The sequence below is a fragment of the Chelonia mydas genome, chromosome 14 (assembly GCF_015237465.2).
Source record: "Chelonia mydas isolate rCheMyd1 chromosome 14, rCheMyd1.pri.v2, whole genome shotgun sequence".
Taxonomy (NCBI): domain Eukaryota; kingdom Metazoa; phylum Chordata; order Testudines; family Cheloniidae; genus Chelonia; species Chelonia mydas.
This window is the reverse complement of record NC_051254.2, coordinates 24,614,944-24,633,377: the sequence shown is the minus strand read 5'-3', so window position 1 is coordinate 24,633,377 and position 18,434 is coordinate 24,614,944. Positions and strand designations below refer to the sequence as shown.

General features: G+C 47.2%; 1 protein-coding gene across 5 annotated transcripts in view; it reads left to right on the top strand.

Annotated features, from left to right (window-relative positions):
* DNAH9 (dynein axonemal heavy chain 9) overlaps positions 1–18,434 on the top strand; it is a 379,511-nt gene that overhangs the window by 323,760 nt on the left and 37,317 nt on the right. For all 5 annotated transcript variants that reach the window (XM_037913877.2, XM_043527698.1, XM_043527699.1 and 2 more), the window contains one exon: positions 7,574–7,701. In XM_037913877.2, the coding sequence (XP_037769805.1) occupies positions 7,574–7,701 (128 nt within the window). The remainder of the gene's footprint in view (positions 1–7,573; positions 7,702–18,434) is intronic.

Sequence of the window (18,434 nt, the reverse complement as noted above, 5' to 3'; positions counted from 1 at the left end):
CCAATCCTTAGTGGGTCACTGTCCACACCAAACAGCAACAAAACTGGTAGCCTCAGCAGAAAATCCAGGCACCACAAAGATAGTGAAATTGAACTAGCTTATCTCCCTAGAGGTGGTCCCTTAGTGCCAGAGCTAAGACTCGTTTGCAGGGAGTGGGCTCTCTCTGCTTCTGTGTGCAATGCACCTTTTTTGTATATGAAGAGAGTGACTTTAGTTTCCAGGGCTGTCTGCCCAGCCCCTTTCACCAGCACTAAAGTCAAATAAATGTCTGTCAAGAATGTTAATAAGATGCAGAAAGAAAACGGCTGCCTGGAATGCAGCACGAGGCACATGATGGGCCTCTGCTCTCATTGCACTGGGAGAGGAAAGGGCCCCCTGGGCATGTCTGCACTTTGAGCTGGGGGTGTGATTCCCAGCTCCAGGAGACATACCCATACTACTTCCATCAGAGCTTGTGTGCTAAGATAGAGGGGTAGCCATGGTGCTGCGACCATTGCTCATTCTGCCCATGCCTCAATAGTATCATTTCTATTTTTGGCACACTAGCCCAATCAGAGCTAGCATGGGTATGTCTCTTCGAGGTAGAAATTACATCCCCAGCTCCAAGTGTAGACCTACCTGTGGTGTATTGCATGGTGACCAGGAGTCTGTGCTTACGAGCCCTACATATTTCTGTACATTTTATTCCCTTCCTTTCCTGTCATCAAGTCCCATTAATACTGAATTACATGAAAATGGAGCTTGCCAGAACCCCAAAGAGAGCCCTGTCCTTTATATGTTTTTCCTCAAAAGATAAGGCAGTAGCTGGAAAATGAGTATTTGTTGCTGTACTTTTATAGTTCTGCAGGTGAAATTGTCTTCATTATGTTCTGTTCTTGCACTGGGAGTCAGGCACTGTGACCTACAACATGAGTGATTTAATTGGAATTGCAAAGGACTCATGTAATTGAGAACCTGGCTTTTGTCAGCAATCAAAGTTTATGCATGGAAAAAAAGGGGAAAAATGAAAGAAAACAAAGCCATTATTTCCATGCAGTTACACCAGTCTTGAACCTGGCCCACTGGGACTTTGGTTCAATCTCTCTATTTAATATTTTATGTGTCCTCCATGAGCTTTTACTGCAGACTAAAGTCTCTCTGAAACTCAGGATAGATATTTGCAAACGGAAGAGAGCTCCTTCCAGGTGCTCTCCTTTCCTGAGTCCTGTCCTAATCCCACCGCTTTCTGCTCAGACATTGCAACTAGTTTATAACTCTAACTCCAGATGCTTTCCGAGTTCCCTAGCCATAGGATCCTGAGTGCACATTCTCCTCTTCTGTCTGAGCTGGAAGATTCTAAAGCCTGCTGGAAAGGAAGGCTGGCATTATGGGGCATTATGGTTATGGGGCTGGCCTGTGGCTCAGGAGGTGGGGCTCAGCTCCTTGCTGTACTGCAGACTCTCTGAGTGATGCTGGGCTGTCTGTGCCTGAGCTCCCCACTGTAAAGTGGAAGTAATGATGTTACTTATAATTATTAATCCTATGTATTGTGGTAGCACCAAAGGACCAGCCAAGAACAGGGCCTCATTGTGCTACCTGTGACAGACACAAAGCAGTAGATGGTCCTTGCCCCACAGAGCCGACTGTCTCCATAGACCAGACAGACACAGAGTGGGGGATGAGGTAGCACACACCAGCAGAGTGAACAATGTGATGGTGGCAAACGTCACGTTGGTGCCGCGGAGGGTTTTTTCGTGTGTGTGTGTGTGTGTGTGTGTGTGTGTTTACACCAGCTGAGCTGACTTGAAAGGAAAGTAAAAGGTGCTGGGACATCCAAGGGAAGAGGCTGGGTGGGGAGCAGAGGGTAAGAGGGCCAGATGTGAAGGGAGGGTTGGAGCAAACAGCCAGTCAGCACTGGGCAGCACTGTTGAAAATTCGGCCTGACTTCAGCTGTTTCTGCAGCTACCCTGCCTGCTTTGGTCTCTAGCTGGCTCCTCTCTGTTGTTGTTTTTCTCCAAGGCCACGTGGTGAGGGAGGGACATCTCCCTCCACAACTCTAGGTCCAGCGGGTGCTAGAATGAGGGAAGGCCCCAATAGGGCCCAGTTTTACCTTCTTTCCTCCCAGTGTACCAGCACCTGCTGTAGCTACATCTGCAGCTGTGCCTCTGTTGCCTGCTCAGACTGAGAGTCTTTAAGGCAAAGATTGTCTATGAGATATTCGTATGTAACCCTTCTGTCAGGTGGTGTTGGCCGCAAGAAAGTCTGGGTCCCGTACCGAGGGGTGTTCTTAAAATTACAAAACAGAACTGGCTTGAGCCCCCACCCAAATATGTGGGGAAACTACACACCACCCCTGGGTGCCTCTAAGAGGCAATACTTCCTTACTGGCAAGTACAGAATCTGTGTATAACAACCCCTCCCCCACAAATTTTATTAAGAGAAGAGGGAACACAGCAATAGTTTGGGGAAACACTGCTGCGATTGAAAAGTATGCAAAGTAAAACACCTGTGCCACAGTATCTTGGGTAGGGTCCTTTGCCTCAGTTTCCCACCTTGCAATGTGAAAGTCCAACAGACAAATGTCCCTTTTAGCATGCGCCTCTTCTTTTCCCTCCGCTACATACCATTCACGTTTGATATCCGAGGTCAGTAAAGTCCCGGAATGCGTTTGGGTGGGTTCAGCCCTTGAGGGGGATGGAGGGTTTGAGTGATGCCTCTTACCTGGTCGTGGTCACTGCTTTTTGCTGCCAGTATCACCAGGGTTGCCTCTGCTGTTGCCACCTTTAGCTGTGAAACCGTGTTCTGAGTTTGCAGTAGTTCGCCCAGTCCTAGGTGAGTTCAGCTTTTAGTGATTACACCAGTTAGTGGGGAACTGCACTGCTGCTGCATCTTCTGTGTTGTCTTTCACTGCGACACTGTCACTGCACCACATCTATGGCTCAGCCCCTTAGACCTGCTCATCAGTGATTTCAGCTCTCATGATCACTGAGAAGAAACAAGGACTCAGCTGAGTCCAGTCAGCTCTGTTTTAAAAACTTGAGGGGGTGGAGATCAAATGACATACAAGACCCTTCGAACAGAGACACCTACACCACCAAGTAAGGACACCTGTTCTCAATCCTTCCCTTCACCTTTCACTTGCATTTGGCATTACTAGCACCTGCTTAACTAGTGAGGTTTCCATTATGATGATTCCTCGGGGCATATTAAGTACAGTTCTGCTGCCCTTTAGTCATGTAATAAGTATGACATTTCATTACCCCGGCATCCAAGGCTCAAGTGAATTTTAAGCCAAAACAGCAAAAACTGATCACTTTGGCAAAGCAGGTCTGTCTGCTGATCACCTAGGTAGAGTAGGTGTCTCTGCAAATATGGTCTGCGCCTGATATATTTTCCCCCAGTTCATCATTGGATGCCAGGTGAGAGCTGCTTCAGACTACTGGCTTACAAGTATAACATTTTGGAGAGGGCTGGTTGAAAATTTTCTTCCAAACATTTTTTTGACAATAAGTGGCTTTCAATGAAACTGAGATTTTCATAAGAAACATATCATGCTTGTTGAAATCTTCATTGCCAAAAACTTTCAGTTTTCTAGTTTCCATATTTTTTTCCTTCAAAAAACAAAATAAGTTCAAAGAAATGTGTCATTAAAATGAAGAGGAGTTGGGCACCTCCCCGAGGACCCTTTGAAAATGCCAGGCTTAATGTCACATTACTAAATAATGGTGCCAACATTTTCATATGCAAAACAGGAAAGTGTGTATGCAAATAGGTACTTATGTTCACAGTTGTCTGATTTACATGTGCAAATGTCCACTTACACATCCTCATATTTCAGGTATGTCCTAGTAAGCACATTTTAAAGTCTGCCCAGAGGGTGAAGATTATAGTGCTATCCCTTTTGACCCAAGCACTTAGCAATATTTGGGGTCAGGTGGGTTGTTTCCATTAGGAGGAGAAGTTCATGATGGTATTTCTTTGAAGCAGTCCTGTTTGTTTATAAAGAATATTCACAGAGTCCAGAGTCCCTGGACACAGTAGCAGTCAGACAGGAGGCAATTTCTTCGTTCACCGTTCCAAACCTCTCCAGCCAGGACTCTGCCCAAAAAGCTCTCTCTCTTTGGTTTCTCTCAGGACAACATTGCAAGTACTTTTCTTCCTACTTTCTTTGGCTTTTCTGCTATCTGCTTCTGTCTCCTTGTGCTCTCACACACAACTGCAATCAAATCAATCCTCACATGCCTGTGTATGTTATAAGACTCTCCTTCCCCCCACCCCACCCCCAGGAAACCCACACCCATTGCCCAGGCCTGCTTGGGGTTGAGTCCTTGGGTGCTGGTTTTCCATTGTTTCAACTATCACTGAACAAAGGGGCATTTGATTGTTCCCTCGTTTAGGCTGAATGGAAGGTGGGTGTGTCATGTCCAACACTTTCGGCAAGTTGGTGTCATTACCAAACCCCAGCATATAACAATATTATAAGAATATTTTCTGTTTTATACATCTTCCTGGGCTGCAACAGCCCTTACATATGCTGTAGCTCACGAAAGCTCATGCTCAAATAAACTGGTTAGTCTCTAAGGTGCCACAAGTACTCCTTTTCTTTTTACGAATACAGACTAACACGGCTGTTACTCTGAAACATATCAATGATATGGTTCTGTTTTTCCTCTTCCATCAGTGCAGGCCTTAGGAGTTTGGAGAGTTTGTTGTAAACAGAGTATGCCCAACCCTGCTGCAGTATTATCTTGGTTCAAGCTGGTTATATGGATATTCGGCTCCTGCTGTCAATGTTTTTCAGTTGCATAATGGAGCCATTTGCCAACCTCTTGACCATAGTGATCCAGCCCCCGCCACCCCCAGGTCCATGTCCACTGGAAAGGGAACAGAATTGCTTTAACAATATAGCAGTTTGAACTCACCAATCACCAGCAGAATATGGGTTCAACTGTGCCCAGCTTTGGCAGGGGTCCTGGCACCTTGCAGCCCTGCATAGTGTAGATTTCGTCCCATTGGCACTAGATTCCCCAGGGTCAGCGCCATGGACTGGCCATTCTCCCTCGATCAGAGCTGATCCTGTTGGGGTAAGAGCACATGTTGCCTCCTATCACAGAGTAGTGCAGTGTCCCGGTCCCCCTTGCTACAGCAGACGGACCTGGCACAGAGCCTCCAGGAAATGCTCCAAGGTGGTGCCTTTCCACACCACCAGCCACTAGGGCTCCATGTGTGCATGTTTTAGAAGTAACAAGGGTCCCTGGACAAATATGAAGGTAACTGAATGCCTTCCTGATGGCTTGTGTTCTGTGCAGGATAATCCCAGTGGACTACTCAGGTCCCCATTAGTACAGCGCCTCACAACCCTAAGTTTCCCTGTGGGGTAGGGCAGAGCTGGTAAAAATCTGGCCCTGAGTCTCTCTGGGCTGCACTTCCCCATCTGTAAAGTGTTTTTCGTGCCTAAAGGTGCAGATTGGTGCCTTGTGAGATTTCCAACAGTGCCTAGGCGCCTAACTCCCATGGTGTTCCTGTCTATGTGAGACATAGATTTCCCTCAGGTCACACAGAAAGCCTATGGCAGAGCAGGAACTTGAACCCAAGTCTCTCCACTCATAGGCTAGCATGCTAACCATTAGACCATCCTTCCTCTCTGTAGCTCCCCAGCCTATAGAAATAACCACAGGCCCCATCAGGGCCTGAAATAACCATACCCTGCAGGGCCTTGGGTATAAGTTATTGCTATCATATGTCATGTGCCTGACAGCAGGGAGGAGGAAATTATACTTTTCTGACCTGACTAACTCCAAAACAGAAAATGTGGTAATCCAAAAGCTAATGGACTAGACACAGTTAAGGGCAACTGCACCTGTGGTCCACCAAGGGCAACCCTTTCAGGTTCCCGGCTCCCAGCCCCAGCCATCCCCTCTTGTGGGTGGAGACCCATGTCTCTCTCCTTCCTGACAGAGGTTTTTCCAGGCTGCACAGTTCCATGCCTGCATTGTGATATCTCCAGCAAGCCAGACTGTCTAACCAGGCCAGTATGTCTGCTCTTCTCTCCCTGCCGGCTATGAACAGCTGTAATTGGCAGCAGTTACAGGTTCCCATACAGCTTTTTGTAAGCAAGCACATTTATTCTTGAGGTGAAAGCATTACAGAGAAAATATATTAAACACAATAAAAGTCCCTATACACACACTAAAAGCTTGCCAGAGGACACGCATACAGGGATTCAATAAGCTAAAGTCCTTCCAACCCTTCCCAGGAAGAACTGGACCCCTCCTTGGACAGAAGGTCCTGTCCATTTGCTGGATCTGAAAGCAGGCCCTGAGTTAATTTAAATTCAGGCTATTTATCCAAAAGTCCTTTCTTTGTTTGTTGGTCTCCAGAGAATGCAGTTTGAACTAGTACATGTGAACCTTTCTATGTGGGGGTACTTCTCTGGAGGTGTGTAAATCTGCCTAATCACCTCCCATGATGCTTAGTTCCTGCAGGAGTTGTGGTCACTCTGCTCCATGGGCTTACATACAATCCTTGACCCACAATGATACAGAAACTTAATGCAGTGAGCGCTCCCAAAGATACTGCAGGAAATTGCCATCTCTGTCACAGATGTTGTAAACTTTGCACCACAGTCAGCGAGAATCACTCCCACAGCCAGCTTTGACAGTTTGGGTAGAAACAGAGATCCAGCTTTGGCTGCTGGGAAGCCTACTGGGATTTCTACCATGTGAGGGACAAAGTAAACAATATGATTCTTCAGTGTGAGGGTAGTGGAGTTCGAAGGGATGTTATGTCTCCTCCATGTCAGGAGTTCACTGTGATGAATTCTGCTTTCTCTCCTGTAAATTGCCAGTAGTTAGTTCTTTGGTTTGATCTAAGCCACATTGGTATTGAATGCAAACTGTTGTGGGATTTAGTGGCTAGCGCTCTTTTAGGAAGTATATTTCTTGAGATATATTCTCTTGAGATGGGGGAGTGGAACCACCTGTGTGTGGTACAAGAACACAGCCAGTAGATAGCAGGAGTCCTTCCTCCTGAGCAGTGCCCCAGAAGGACTGGCTGTTATGAGGGAACTAGAGAAGGAAATGACCTAAGGGCACAAGGCACCAGAACAGATTTCAGCCAACCATTTCCAATATTTAAAGGCATCTCAGTTTCCTTTTCCAGAGTGAATGTATTTCTAAATACCTTGCCAACTACGGTGTGGATTGGCAGGGTGAATTTCACCACTGAATGACATCTGGTTTAAAGCCTGTTTAATCAGATGGAAATGACTTTAATTTCATATAATTTAAACATGCGTCTCCACACAAGGTTATGGGGGAATAATGTTCTTTAAACAAAGGCACTTTGTGGCCCTGTACCTCTGTGTTGATGTCATGCTGCAATTGGAAATAATTAGGAAGCAGCCAATGCTGTTTTCAATGCCTAGGCAAGGAGTGCATTAGAAATAAGATAATAATTATAAGAAATGCGGTAGCTGTTTTGTGAAGGAGTTTTGATAAGCATGAGCTCTGCCTTGTTATTACTGTTTGAGATCAGCAATGCTTCATGAGCTGTTCTGGTAAAGAGTGCTGAAAATTTTCCTTTCTCCTAATAGGGAAGAAACTTGGTTACACATTTAACAACAGGAATTTCCACAATGTCTCCCTTGGACAAGGTCAAGAGGTAGTAGCAGAGGAAGCTCTAGACATGGCTGCAAAGGAGGGTCACTGGGTTATCCTTCAGGTAAGGTAACTTTAAAAATAACACCTCTGAGTCACCTGTTACAAAATTGACCAAATAAATAGGAACACTGGAAGTGAATTCTATTGAATAGAGAGACATGGTGGGCAAGGTAATAACTTTTATTGGACCAACTTCTGACGGTGAGAGACAAGCTTTCAAACTATGGCTACAGCACTGCAAATTTCTATCAGATGGCAGATGAGGGGTGGCCTGTGGGAACTGAGCTTCCCACGCTATCCCAAGAGTGGCCTGATGTCCACATGCTATCAGCCACATCTACAGCTTGCTGTGTGGGCAGTCTCAGCAGCAAGGCCAACAGTGAAATGGGCATGAATCATAGAATATCAGGGTTGGAAGGGACCTCAGGAGGTCATCTAGTCCAACCCCCTGCTCAAAGCAGGACCAATCCCCAGCTAAATCATCCCAGCCAGGGCTTTGTCAAGCCTGACCTTAAAAACCTCTAAGGAAGGAGATTCCACCACCTCCCTAGGTAACGCATTCCAGTGCTTCACCACCCTTCTAGTGAAAAAGTTTTTCCTAATATCCAACCTAAACCTACCTCACTGCAACTTGAGACCATTACTCCTTGTTCTGTCATCTGCTACCACTGAGAACAGTCTAGATCCATCCTCTTTGGAACCCTGCAGGACTCTGCACTTGTCCTTTTTGAACCTCATCAAATTTCTTTTGGCCCAATCCTCTAATTTGTCTAGGTCCCTCTGTATCCTATCCCTACCCTCCAGCGTATCTACCACTCCTCCCATTTCGGTGTCATCTGCAAACTTGCTTAGGGTGTAATCCATACCATCCTCCAGATCACTAATGAAGATATTGAACAAAACCAGCCCCAGGACTGACCCTTGGGGCACTCCACTTGATACCGGCTGCCAACTAGACATGGAGCCATTGATCACTACCCGTTGAGTCCGGTGATCTAGCCAGCTTTTTATCCACCTTACAGTCCATTCATCCAGCCCATTCTTCTTTAACTTGCTGGCAAGAATACTGTGGGAGACCGTGTCGAAAGCTTTGCTTTTGCTTTGAAGTAGCTTTTGGGGATTCCTTCGCTGTCGTGGAGTAGCCTTTGGGGATTCCTTTGCGGGAAGTTTGTGCTGCATCTGCCCATGCTTTACCTGCTCTGTGCACAGAGGGTGGCAGCAGCAGAGGCACGGCCTAACCATGCCAAGTACATACTGTGATGTCCCGGGTCTTGAGCCCAGGCCTGGGAGCCCCTAGACAGCTGCCACATCCTGGCCTCCATTCAATGGCCACTTAAATTGAGTGGGCTGAGAAGCTATTAGGGTTATAGCCCTAGCCAAAGTGCCACCCACGGGAGCTCTGTTTGGAGGATTGCCAGAAAAAGGAACAGAAAGTTTGTCCGAGCAACAAGTTGATTTCCTGTTGTGGCGGCATCGGACCCTGCTTATGCCGCCTGCCTCCTGCACCCAGCTCTGTTCCTGATTCCTGCTCCGCTCCTGGCTCCTGCCTCATACCTGCTTCCCTCCTGTTCCCACTGTGTTCCTGCTCCTTGCTTGAACCTTGCCTCTCCTCCTACCCTTATGCCTCACCTCCAATCCTCAGTGACCAGGCCTGGCTCCGACCCCGGCCTCCAACTTCTGACCCTGACTCTTGCTTGACCTTTGGCTCTGGCATTTGGTACCTGACCCAGGCTCTGACCCTCGGCTTTGATTCCTGGTTGTGACTCTGGCTTGACCCCGGCTCTGGTAACTGGCAGTTGACTCTGGTGCTGATCTTCGGCTTCATTCCCTAAGCTGGATGCCTGCTCCACCCACTAGACTTTACACCTGCTCTGACCACTAGGCATGACTATCTACATCCTGGTCCAGTTGTACACATACCCATCAGTTTCGGGTGGGATTAAGCCTTCTAAATTATACCATTAAAAAGCTTCCTGTTTACTTCCAGGTACCATCAAGCAGTGTGTGAGATACAGCAGCCACCAACTATTCTAAGTGCACCCCTCTGTCTCAACTAGCTGTGGGTTGGTTGTGTATGAGCCTAGTCGGACTATGGTTGCATGGGATGCCATGGAGACTATAGGAGGGAAAAACAGAGTTTTTCATTTAAAAATATGGAAATGCTACATTTTGACAATTTCCAAATGTCATTTTCAAAAAATATTGAAACAAGAAAGTCATCAGACTGGCCCTTCGCCCAAGCAGTTTCAGGTCTGATGAATCAGCATTTTCTGACACAGACGTCCCGATGGGCTCTAACTTAGCTGTATATGAGTTACCGATTTCCATTTGTGGCCCCGGCAGTTCTGCCAGCAGGCAGCAGTGGATGCTTTGCTCAGGATTGTTCCATAGCGAGATCTTACAGTCAGACTTCTCACTGTAACATTCTTTCCTTCGCTGAGAAAGCATTAACAAGCTGAGATAGGAGAAGGGTGTGAAGCTGCTGTTATTGCATTTCTTTTGAGTATACAACCTGTCTGCTTTGCCTCTCTGTGACAACCCCTCCCCCCCAACCCCAATAGCTTTAAATAAACACAAATACGAACACTAGATTCCTTCCCCACCTCTGATGTACCTCTACAAATGCCCAGGAACCTGAAAGAAGCAAACAGGAATTTAAAATATTCTTTGGAGTCCTGTGCATAGGGGGAAAAGCAAGTTCTGTCATTTCCTGTTTTGTGAAGATCTGTAGCGGCCCTTAATGAGACAACAATTTTCCTTTTCAGAATTCCCAAGTGTCACCGGTGCCTCCTGCCCTGATTAAAGTCAAACCGCGCATCCTGTTCTCAAGCTTCACTTTAGATCCATGTAGAAATCATTGTCATCAGCCATGCAGCCCTTTTCAGTGGGGGCTCCTGACATCATCTTGTAAGAAAATAATGAGCTTGGGCAGCAAGTAATGCGCACTTCCCATTTGTTTATGTACACAGGCTACGTTTCTCAGAGCTGGGGGAGATGAACACCGGCTGCTTTCTCCTACACCATAGGACTCAGAGCTAAATAATTAGTATTCAGGGAACGCAGCACGTCCCCCCCAGTCTAATGGCAGAGGCACATTAATGATGGGGGTCAGGTTCTCACTCCAAACAGGCCTGGCCAGACAGGGTGAGATGGGGTGGGCTTTGCAGCTGGATGGAGCATTTGTATAGCTTGTCCTTGGTCATGGAGCTCCCTGAAATGGGTGCTAAGGACCCAGTGGCCACAACACTGTGAACATCTGATGTGAGAAAACGTGGATTTCACAGTGTGCAACAGAGAAGCCAAGTTAGCCCAGCCTCCTGCTGGCAGGCAAGCCCTGCAGCAGGGGCTGGTGCAGCTGCCCGGGGGAAGGGAGCCTCATGCAGATGAACTCCCTGCCTGTCACACCTCAGCTGTGCCTATGCAGGGTCTGTGCCTGTCCCACATCTCAGCTGTGCCTATGCAGGGTCTGTTCCTGTCCCGCTCCCAGGAGTCTGTCCAGGCCTGGGGCAGGGCTGGATTCTCGGTGCAGCCCTGACAGAGAAAATACAAAATTAATCATCACGAGGCATCACAGGTTGCAGCTGAATTGCCCCCCTTGGCCACTCACTAGACTCATAGACTCTAGTGCCAGAAGGAACCACCGTGATCATCTAATCTGACCTCCTGCACACTGCAGGCCCCAGAACCTCACCCACCCACTCCTGTAATAGACCCATAACCTCTGGCTGAGTCACTGAAGTCCTCAAATCCTAATGTAAAGACTTCAAGTTACAGAGAATCCACTATTTACACCAGTTTAAACCTGCAAGTGACCCGTGCCCCACACTGCAGAGGAAGACGAAAATCCCCCAGGGTTTCTGCCAATCTGACCAAGGAGAAAATTCCTTCCTGACTCCAAATATGGTGATCAGTTAGGCCCCGAGCGTGTGGGCAAGACTCACCAGGCAGACACCTGGGAAAGAATTCTCTGTAGTAACTCAGAGACCTCCCCATCCAGTGTCCAATCAAAGGCTATTGGGGGATATTTGCTGCTAGCAGTCACAGATCGGCTACATGCCATCATAGGCAGTCCCATCATACCATTCCCTCCATAAACTTACCAAGCTCAGTCTTGAAGCCAGTTAGTTTTTTTGCTCCCACTACTGCCCTTGGAAGGCTGCTCCAGAACTTCACTCCTCTGATAGTTAGAAACCTGCATCTAATTTGAAGCCTAAACTTGTTGATGGCCAGTTTATATCCATATGTTCTTGTGTCCATATTGGTACTTAACTTAAATAACTCCTCTTCCTCACTGGTATTTATCTCTCTGATGTTTTTACAGAGAACAGTCATATCTCCCCTCAGCCTTCTTTTGGTTTGACTGAACAAGCCAAGATCTTTCAGTCTCCTCCTTGGATCATCCTAGCAGCCCTTATCTGCACCTGTTCCAGTTTGAATTCATCTTTCTTAAACATGGGAGACCAGCGCTGCACACACTATTCCAGATAAGGTCTCATCAGTGCCTTGTGTGATGGTACTAACACTTCCCTGTCTCTGCTGGAAATACCTTGTTAATGCATCCTAAGACTGCATTAGCTTTTTAGACTGCTGTGAGGGGACTCAGCTGCTGTGCCCCTGGGTGTTTTAAGCTCCCTTGGTTCTCAGAAGGCTGCAGCAATGTTTCCTCCCTTGGCCTTTCCAGCACATTTCCTGGGCAGTGACTTACAGTCTGCTACCCCTTCATGGCAATGAACTCCTCAGCCCACTTGCTTGAGCCCCCCAGGACCAGTGCTGACCCTCAAGATACCGCAGTAGCCTTAATGACACCCTCTTCCAGAATGCCACCGAAGGTGAGAGTCTTCTGGATTACAGTTTAACCCTCTCAGAGGGCCAGATGGCAGTTGTGAAGCAGATAATGCACAGATGCACTTTGCACAGAGTCTAACACCTTATTCAGTCTTTCGCTTAACAGATAAATCACAACAGAATACAGAGCAGACAAATTAGTAAACCCTACATACATTTTCCTGCCTCAGTTTCCTCATCACGCCAGAGCACTGTTTGGACTGGGGTCAGGATAATTGGGGTCATCCAGATCCTTTGGCTGCAGAGCTGAAATGTGTGTGCTGAAACATGGAGTCTTCTCCCCTTAGCTTGTCCCCTCTGACCTTGGTCCATGGTCTTCCTTACTCCTGTCCAGACATTCTGTGTGTCACACCCCAAGCTCCTTCTGTGTGGCTCTATGTATTTCTATATCCCCTACCAGGACCTGACTTTCTTTGTTCTGCGTTTTCCACTGCTGCCCTCTGAGAGGTAGGGTAAAGCTGGTTGCTCTTAGCGTGCAGTTATCGCTAGCATAATTATTGTGTGGTCAAAGCACAGTCATTAAAGCTAAGCACTCCTTGTTGTCCTCAGTCGGGTGTGTACCTGCTGCAGGTCCTGTCCACAGTGCTGCATACATACACAGATGCTTTCAATGATTCAGCAATTTCTTGATAACTTTAGAATAACTTCATAACGTCAACCAGAACTCCTAGGTTGTACAGACAGTGCCCCCAAATCAGCACGCTAGGGCACAGGAATAGGGGAAATGGGTGGCTCTGGTCCATTTGTGTTATACACACACGGGGGTCCACATAATCTATCACCAAAGTCACACTGAGAGCATCTTTCCCGCATTCTCCCTCATCTCCGTTTTTCTGTTCATGCGTGAAGAGGTGACATTTAATTTTAAAATGGATCTAGACCTAGTGGTCAATCCATCATTTGAGACTGGACCGGTAACCCCAGAGTAGGGAGTAGTCCTGTGCTGGCCCCTGGGTGATCCAACAGCTGTTCTCTCTGGCTGGCCTTGAAAGGAAGCTGTCCCAGTATCTGTCAGTGGCTGTACTCCTGAAGGCCTTCGCTAGATGACTAACTGTCCATCACATTGCCCTGGGCAATGGGGAGAAAAGGGTGGGAGAGAACAGTCCTATTGCCACACTGCAGGCTCAGCATGCAAGGCCTGTGGGGTTCTTATTACAAAATGGATTCCTGTCTAAATTCTGTCTGTTGTGATTCCCCTTAGCCTGACCTCTCTCTGTTTGGGAATCACCTGTTACATAGTGGGCACTATTACAGAAGAATAGTAATAATTATGGTCTCAAGAGAGAGCAATTAGAAACACTAGACCATGTTGAGGTAAAATATATACATCAAGAGCATTGCTTTGGGCAGCCTGTCTCTCCAGCTCACCCCTTTCTTCCCACCTGCCTTCTCCAAAGCTAACTCCGTCTGGATCCATTCTGCAGCACAGCAGCATATGCACAGCACTACCTTTAGCCCCTCACTAACACAGTCCCTCTGGGAGAATGGGCTCCCTCTATACAAACTTCCATTGTGGATCTGTCTCCAGACAAACCCAGCCTCAGATGCAAAGAGCAGCCAAAAGGCAGGGGCCACACCTTCAGCTTCATTAAGGCAGCTTTTTTCAATTCCCCCTAGTGCAAAGCAGCTATTCAGGTGGCTAACTTGGCCTCCCGAGGGTCTCCTCTGCACAGGAAGACTCTCCAGAAGCAAAGAGCCTCCCATTGCAGGACAGGAGCACCCAGGAGCTGAATTTTATGATGCTTTGGGCCACATTTGACCTTTGAGCTAAACTCTCTGCTCCTACTTCAGAACCTCAGGCTAGGAAAGTAGCCATCACAATCAGCAAACAATATTCACGAGCCTAATCCCAGAGAAATAAACTCCCCGCATTAGCATCTGCCATTAGCAGATCCTGACAATTTGATGCCAGGAAGAGTTCAAATGCTAGTGATTCCCAATTTAACCACAGTCCCCATCCATTAGCCAAAATGCCATTTCCCTCACTTTGTGATCAAGTTAATTTAATTCTTTCTTGAGTGTCTTTCCATTTTCATACACTGTTGCTTCACTAAGATAGGGTCATGTATTGAATTAAATAAAAATGAGCTCCTAGACCAAAGCTGTATGAAATCTAAAGGCTGCAGAGCACTTCTTATTACATGTTACACACACTCGGCCCTTTTCAGTGTGCGTTCCACAAGCAGTGTAAGCCACGTGTGGTGTATGCCGTATGCTTCTCCCCAAGGACCGATCGGGACCTCTCTCAGCATGTGGTGTTTACATTGCAGCAGAGTGTAGCAGAACTGTGGGATACACTCCCCTGAGGGCGCACATGTATTGACCACTAATGTCCAGTGTACCTCTCCATCAATAAAGAAGAGATCGCTCTCTTTCAGGAGAGCCCCAGCAAAGCAATGACAGCGCTGATCAGCTCATGTCCCCAGGACCTTCTCATCGCTGGGTGCAGCTGAAAAGAGTAGAGATGGTGTCACCCCCACCACCTCCAATCCGTGTCTCCGGCTTGCCATTTTGGCTTCTTCAGTGCTCCAAACTGGGAGAGGACCCCTCTAGTCATACCTTTGGACCAAGGCTGTGCGTGGGGTGAGACTTCTGACGCCTGTTTGCCTTCCCTGCCTCTCCTCATCTGACTGCTTAGCACTGCTCAGCGGAGAGACTTAGTTCCTGGTCAGATTGTCAGCGCTGCCCTGCAGCGTAAGCTGTGTCCCATAGCACTGTCACAACTGGGTCAGGCCAGAGCTCTCCGTCCCAAACTCTGGGGAAGGTCAGATCGAGATAGGGACTTTGCCATTCAACCCTATTTTCATAAAGAACCAAACTGGAACCCCGAGCCCCAGCAGCCTCAAACTCCTTGGAGGTTGGGATTCGGATTCAGTTCCAGATCTGAACTCTAGGCTGTGGTAGGTGCTGCAGCTCTAGGGTGGGGGAAACAGGAAATAGGAGGCCTTGCTGGGGCTACCTCCACCACCCCTTAGGCCCAGAACTCTGCCAGGCAGGCCCATCTCCCCACCGAAGATATGGGATCAAGGAAAGAAAAAAAATCCTTGAGGATGGAGAGAGCCAGAGACTCAAGCTGCCACTTACAGTTGCAGAAGCAGTTTCATCAGGGACCTTCAGACTCATCAGACAGCTGGCTAGCTTATACTCTGAATATTGTTCCCCCTCTGTTGAGTACCTGCCAATTTCAACCCCAATCCTAACCCCTGCCATTCAGCTGACTTCAGTATCTCTCTGTGTACCCTCATGCCTGCCATCGTCTTCCCTTTCATTCATCCCCAATCCCCTTACCGCTCTTCCTTTTCTTCCTTTAGCTAATCTTTTCCTGTCTTCCTTTCTCTCCCACTCTGGCCCTAGAACACATTGAACATCTACTATAAAATACAATGTAAATAAACAATGCCCCACCCCAAAATTGACAACAGAGATCATGGAACAGCACTTTCAGACTATCACTCTGTTGTATCTCTTTCCCCCACACCGCATCTCTCTTGTCTACCAAGACTATAAACTCTTCCAGACAGGGACCATTTCTCAGCATATATTTGTACAGCACTTAGCACAATGAGGCTTCAGTCTCACCTGAGGTCTCTAGGCACTACCATAATACACGGAATAGTTAATAATAATAACTAATGTGACACCAGCACATCTCTAGAAAAGAGCCATTAACATTGCCTCTGCTGCAAGAATCATTGGGTGAAATCCTCTGGCCTGTGTCTTGCAGGCCAGAGAAGTTGATCAGAGGGATCCCTTCTGGTTTTAAAACAGATGACTCTCAGGTACACCTTGCATCTTTTACTTGCCATCCCCAGTTCCCTGCTCCTAGAAAGCCCTGAAAAATGTGCACATGTAATTAACTCTTTCTAGGGACACAACAGTGGTGAAGTGTGGTAGGTGCCCCCAAAACAGTTGTATTTCACTGCTTCTTCAAATATCAGTCTTGTTTTCTCATTTTTTTGAGCATATGAATCTGGTAGAAAATAAGGAGAACTCCTTCATGTTGGCTTTCAAAAGGCCTTTGACAAGGTCCCTTCCATGAGGCTACTAAAAGAAACTAAGTAGTCCTTGAAGTGAGAAGCAAAGTGGCAAAGTGTTGTCATAGGTCGGAAACTGGCTAAGAGATAGGAAACAAAGAGTAGGGATAAATGGTCAATTTTCATCCTGGCAAAAAGTTAACAATGGCAGCCACAAAGTTCTGTACTCAGATTAGTTCTTGTCTGGAAAAGAGAGGGAGCAGGGAAGTGGCAAAATTGGCAGATGGCACAACATGATTTAGGTTAGACAAGTGAGGAACTTCGAAAGCACCCAGCCAATCAGGGTGACTGGGCAACATGATGGCACATGGCACTAAATGTTGATAAATACAAAGTAATAGACATTGGAGGGGAATATTTGAACTACTCATGCATCCCATAATCCTTCCATATTTGAGAGGGGGGTCATGAAGATAAAGCCATACACGTTTGGAAGGAGCTCGGATACTATGGTTTTCTTAGCAGTGCCCACAGTACCTGTGTCCTGTAGCCCCTCCTCTAGCTATGTAAGGGCAGTACCACCCCAACTCTACTCAGTTCCTTCTCGCCACCCGCTGCTTGAGTTGAAACATTCTGTGTGGTATTTTACCTCACTTTTTTCTGTCACCAGAGTTTCCGTGATTCTGGTGTATATAGTTAATTATAGTGACACCCTTAAGTTTTTGTTAGTTAAGTAGGGTTTAGCCTGCTGAGATGCCTTCACCAAGTTTTAAACGCCATCTGTCATATGGGGTGGCTATCCCCAGTAGTGATCCCTACACTCAGTGTTTATTGTGCCTTGGTGAAGGGCACATTATGGAAAGGTGCTCCATCTGTAAATGGTTCAAGAAAACAGAGGTAGCAAGATATTTGTACCTCAAGCAATACCTTCTGAAACAGGACATGAGATCCACTTTGGCACTGTGGACTTCCACAGATCGTCCAGTCCCAACTCAAGATGTTGCTCCAGGCTCAAGGTCTGATATTTCCCCTAAGAGGAAGGGGGATTATTCTCCTTCCTCTGGTCCTCTGAAGAAGAGGTCTTGCAAGACAGACGAGGCCATTCTAGGACTTGAGAGATTCCTCTTCATCTTTTAACTTGCACCATGATTCTTCAGGTTCGTGGGATGGAGTTGGCCCATCTAACCACTTCCCAGTACCACACCAAGAGCAGTTGGACACTGTACCATCGACCTCAGTACTGGGCATGGGGCATGTGTTGAGTCTGACACTGACAATGTTGGCATCAGCACTGACTGTCTCTACACTGTTGGCATCCCAGGTTACATCAGACCTGCTCTGCCTCTCTGTTCCTGATTCATCGATAATTCAGGAGCACTCAGCTGCTGTGGCTTCTTCTGCTTTGGCTGTGTCCTCTGTGCTGCCTGGTCTGTTTGCAGAATTGTCTCAGTCGGCAGCACCATATTCCACACCACCTAAGATGCAGAGTGCGGAGTTGAGGTCAGTCCCCTTTTTGGTACCAAGGGGTCCATCAGCACAGACACTCTCTTCCGTACCGATAATAGCTTCAGTTCACACCTCATTTTTGGGATTGATACCAGTCCCAGCTTCAGTATCGTTGTCTGCTGCTGTGTCAGGTGGAAGTACAATGCCTATTTTGGTACAGTACTTAACTTGTTGACTGTTCTTCCATCCTTGGTTCTGATGCCATTCCCATATTGGCATTTGGATGAGACTGGTTGTTTGCTTGGTCCACATTTGGGGACATCTTTCTCCTCTCCCTTTCCTTGAAGACAACACTCTCGGAAGTCCTTGAGGCCATCCTTGGATCATCATCAGTACTAAGATAGGCATCTTTCCTGCAGTAGGGACAGGGACTCCTGGCCCCATACCTCCTGGACATAATTGCCATATCGTTCTCCCCGGTGGCCTCCTTGGAATATTTGGGACCTTCCTTGATCTACAAGATCCTGTT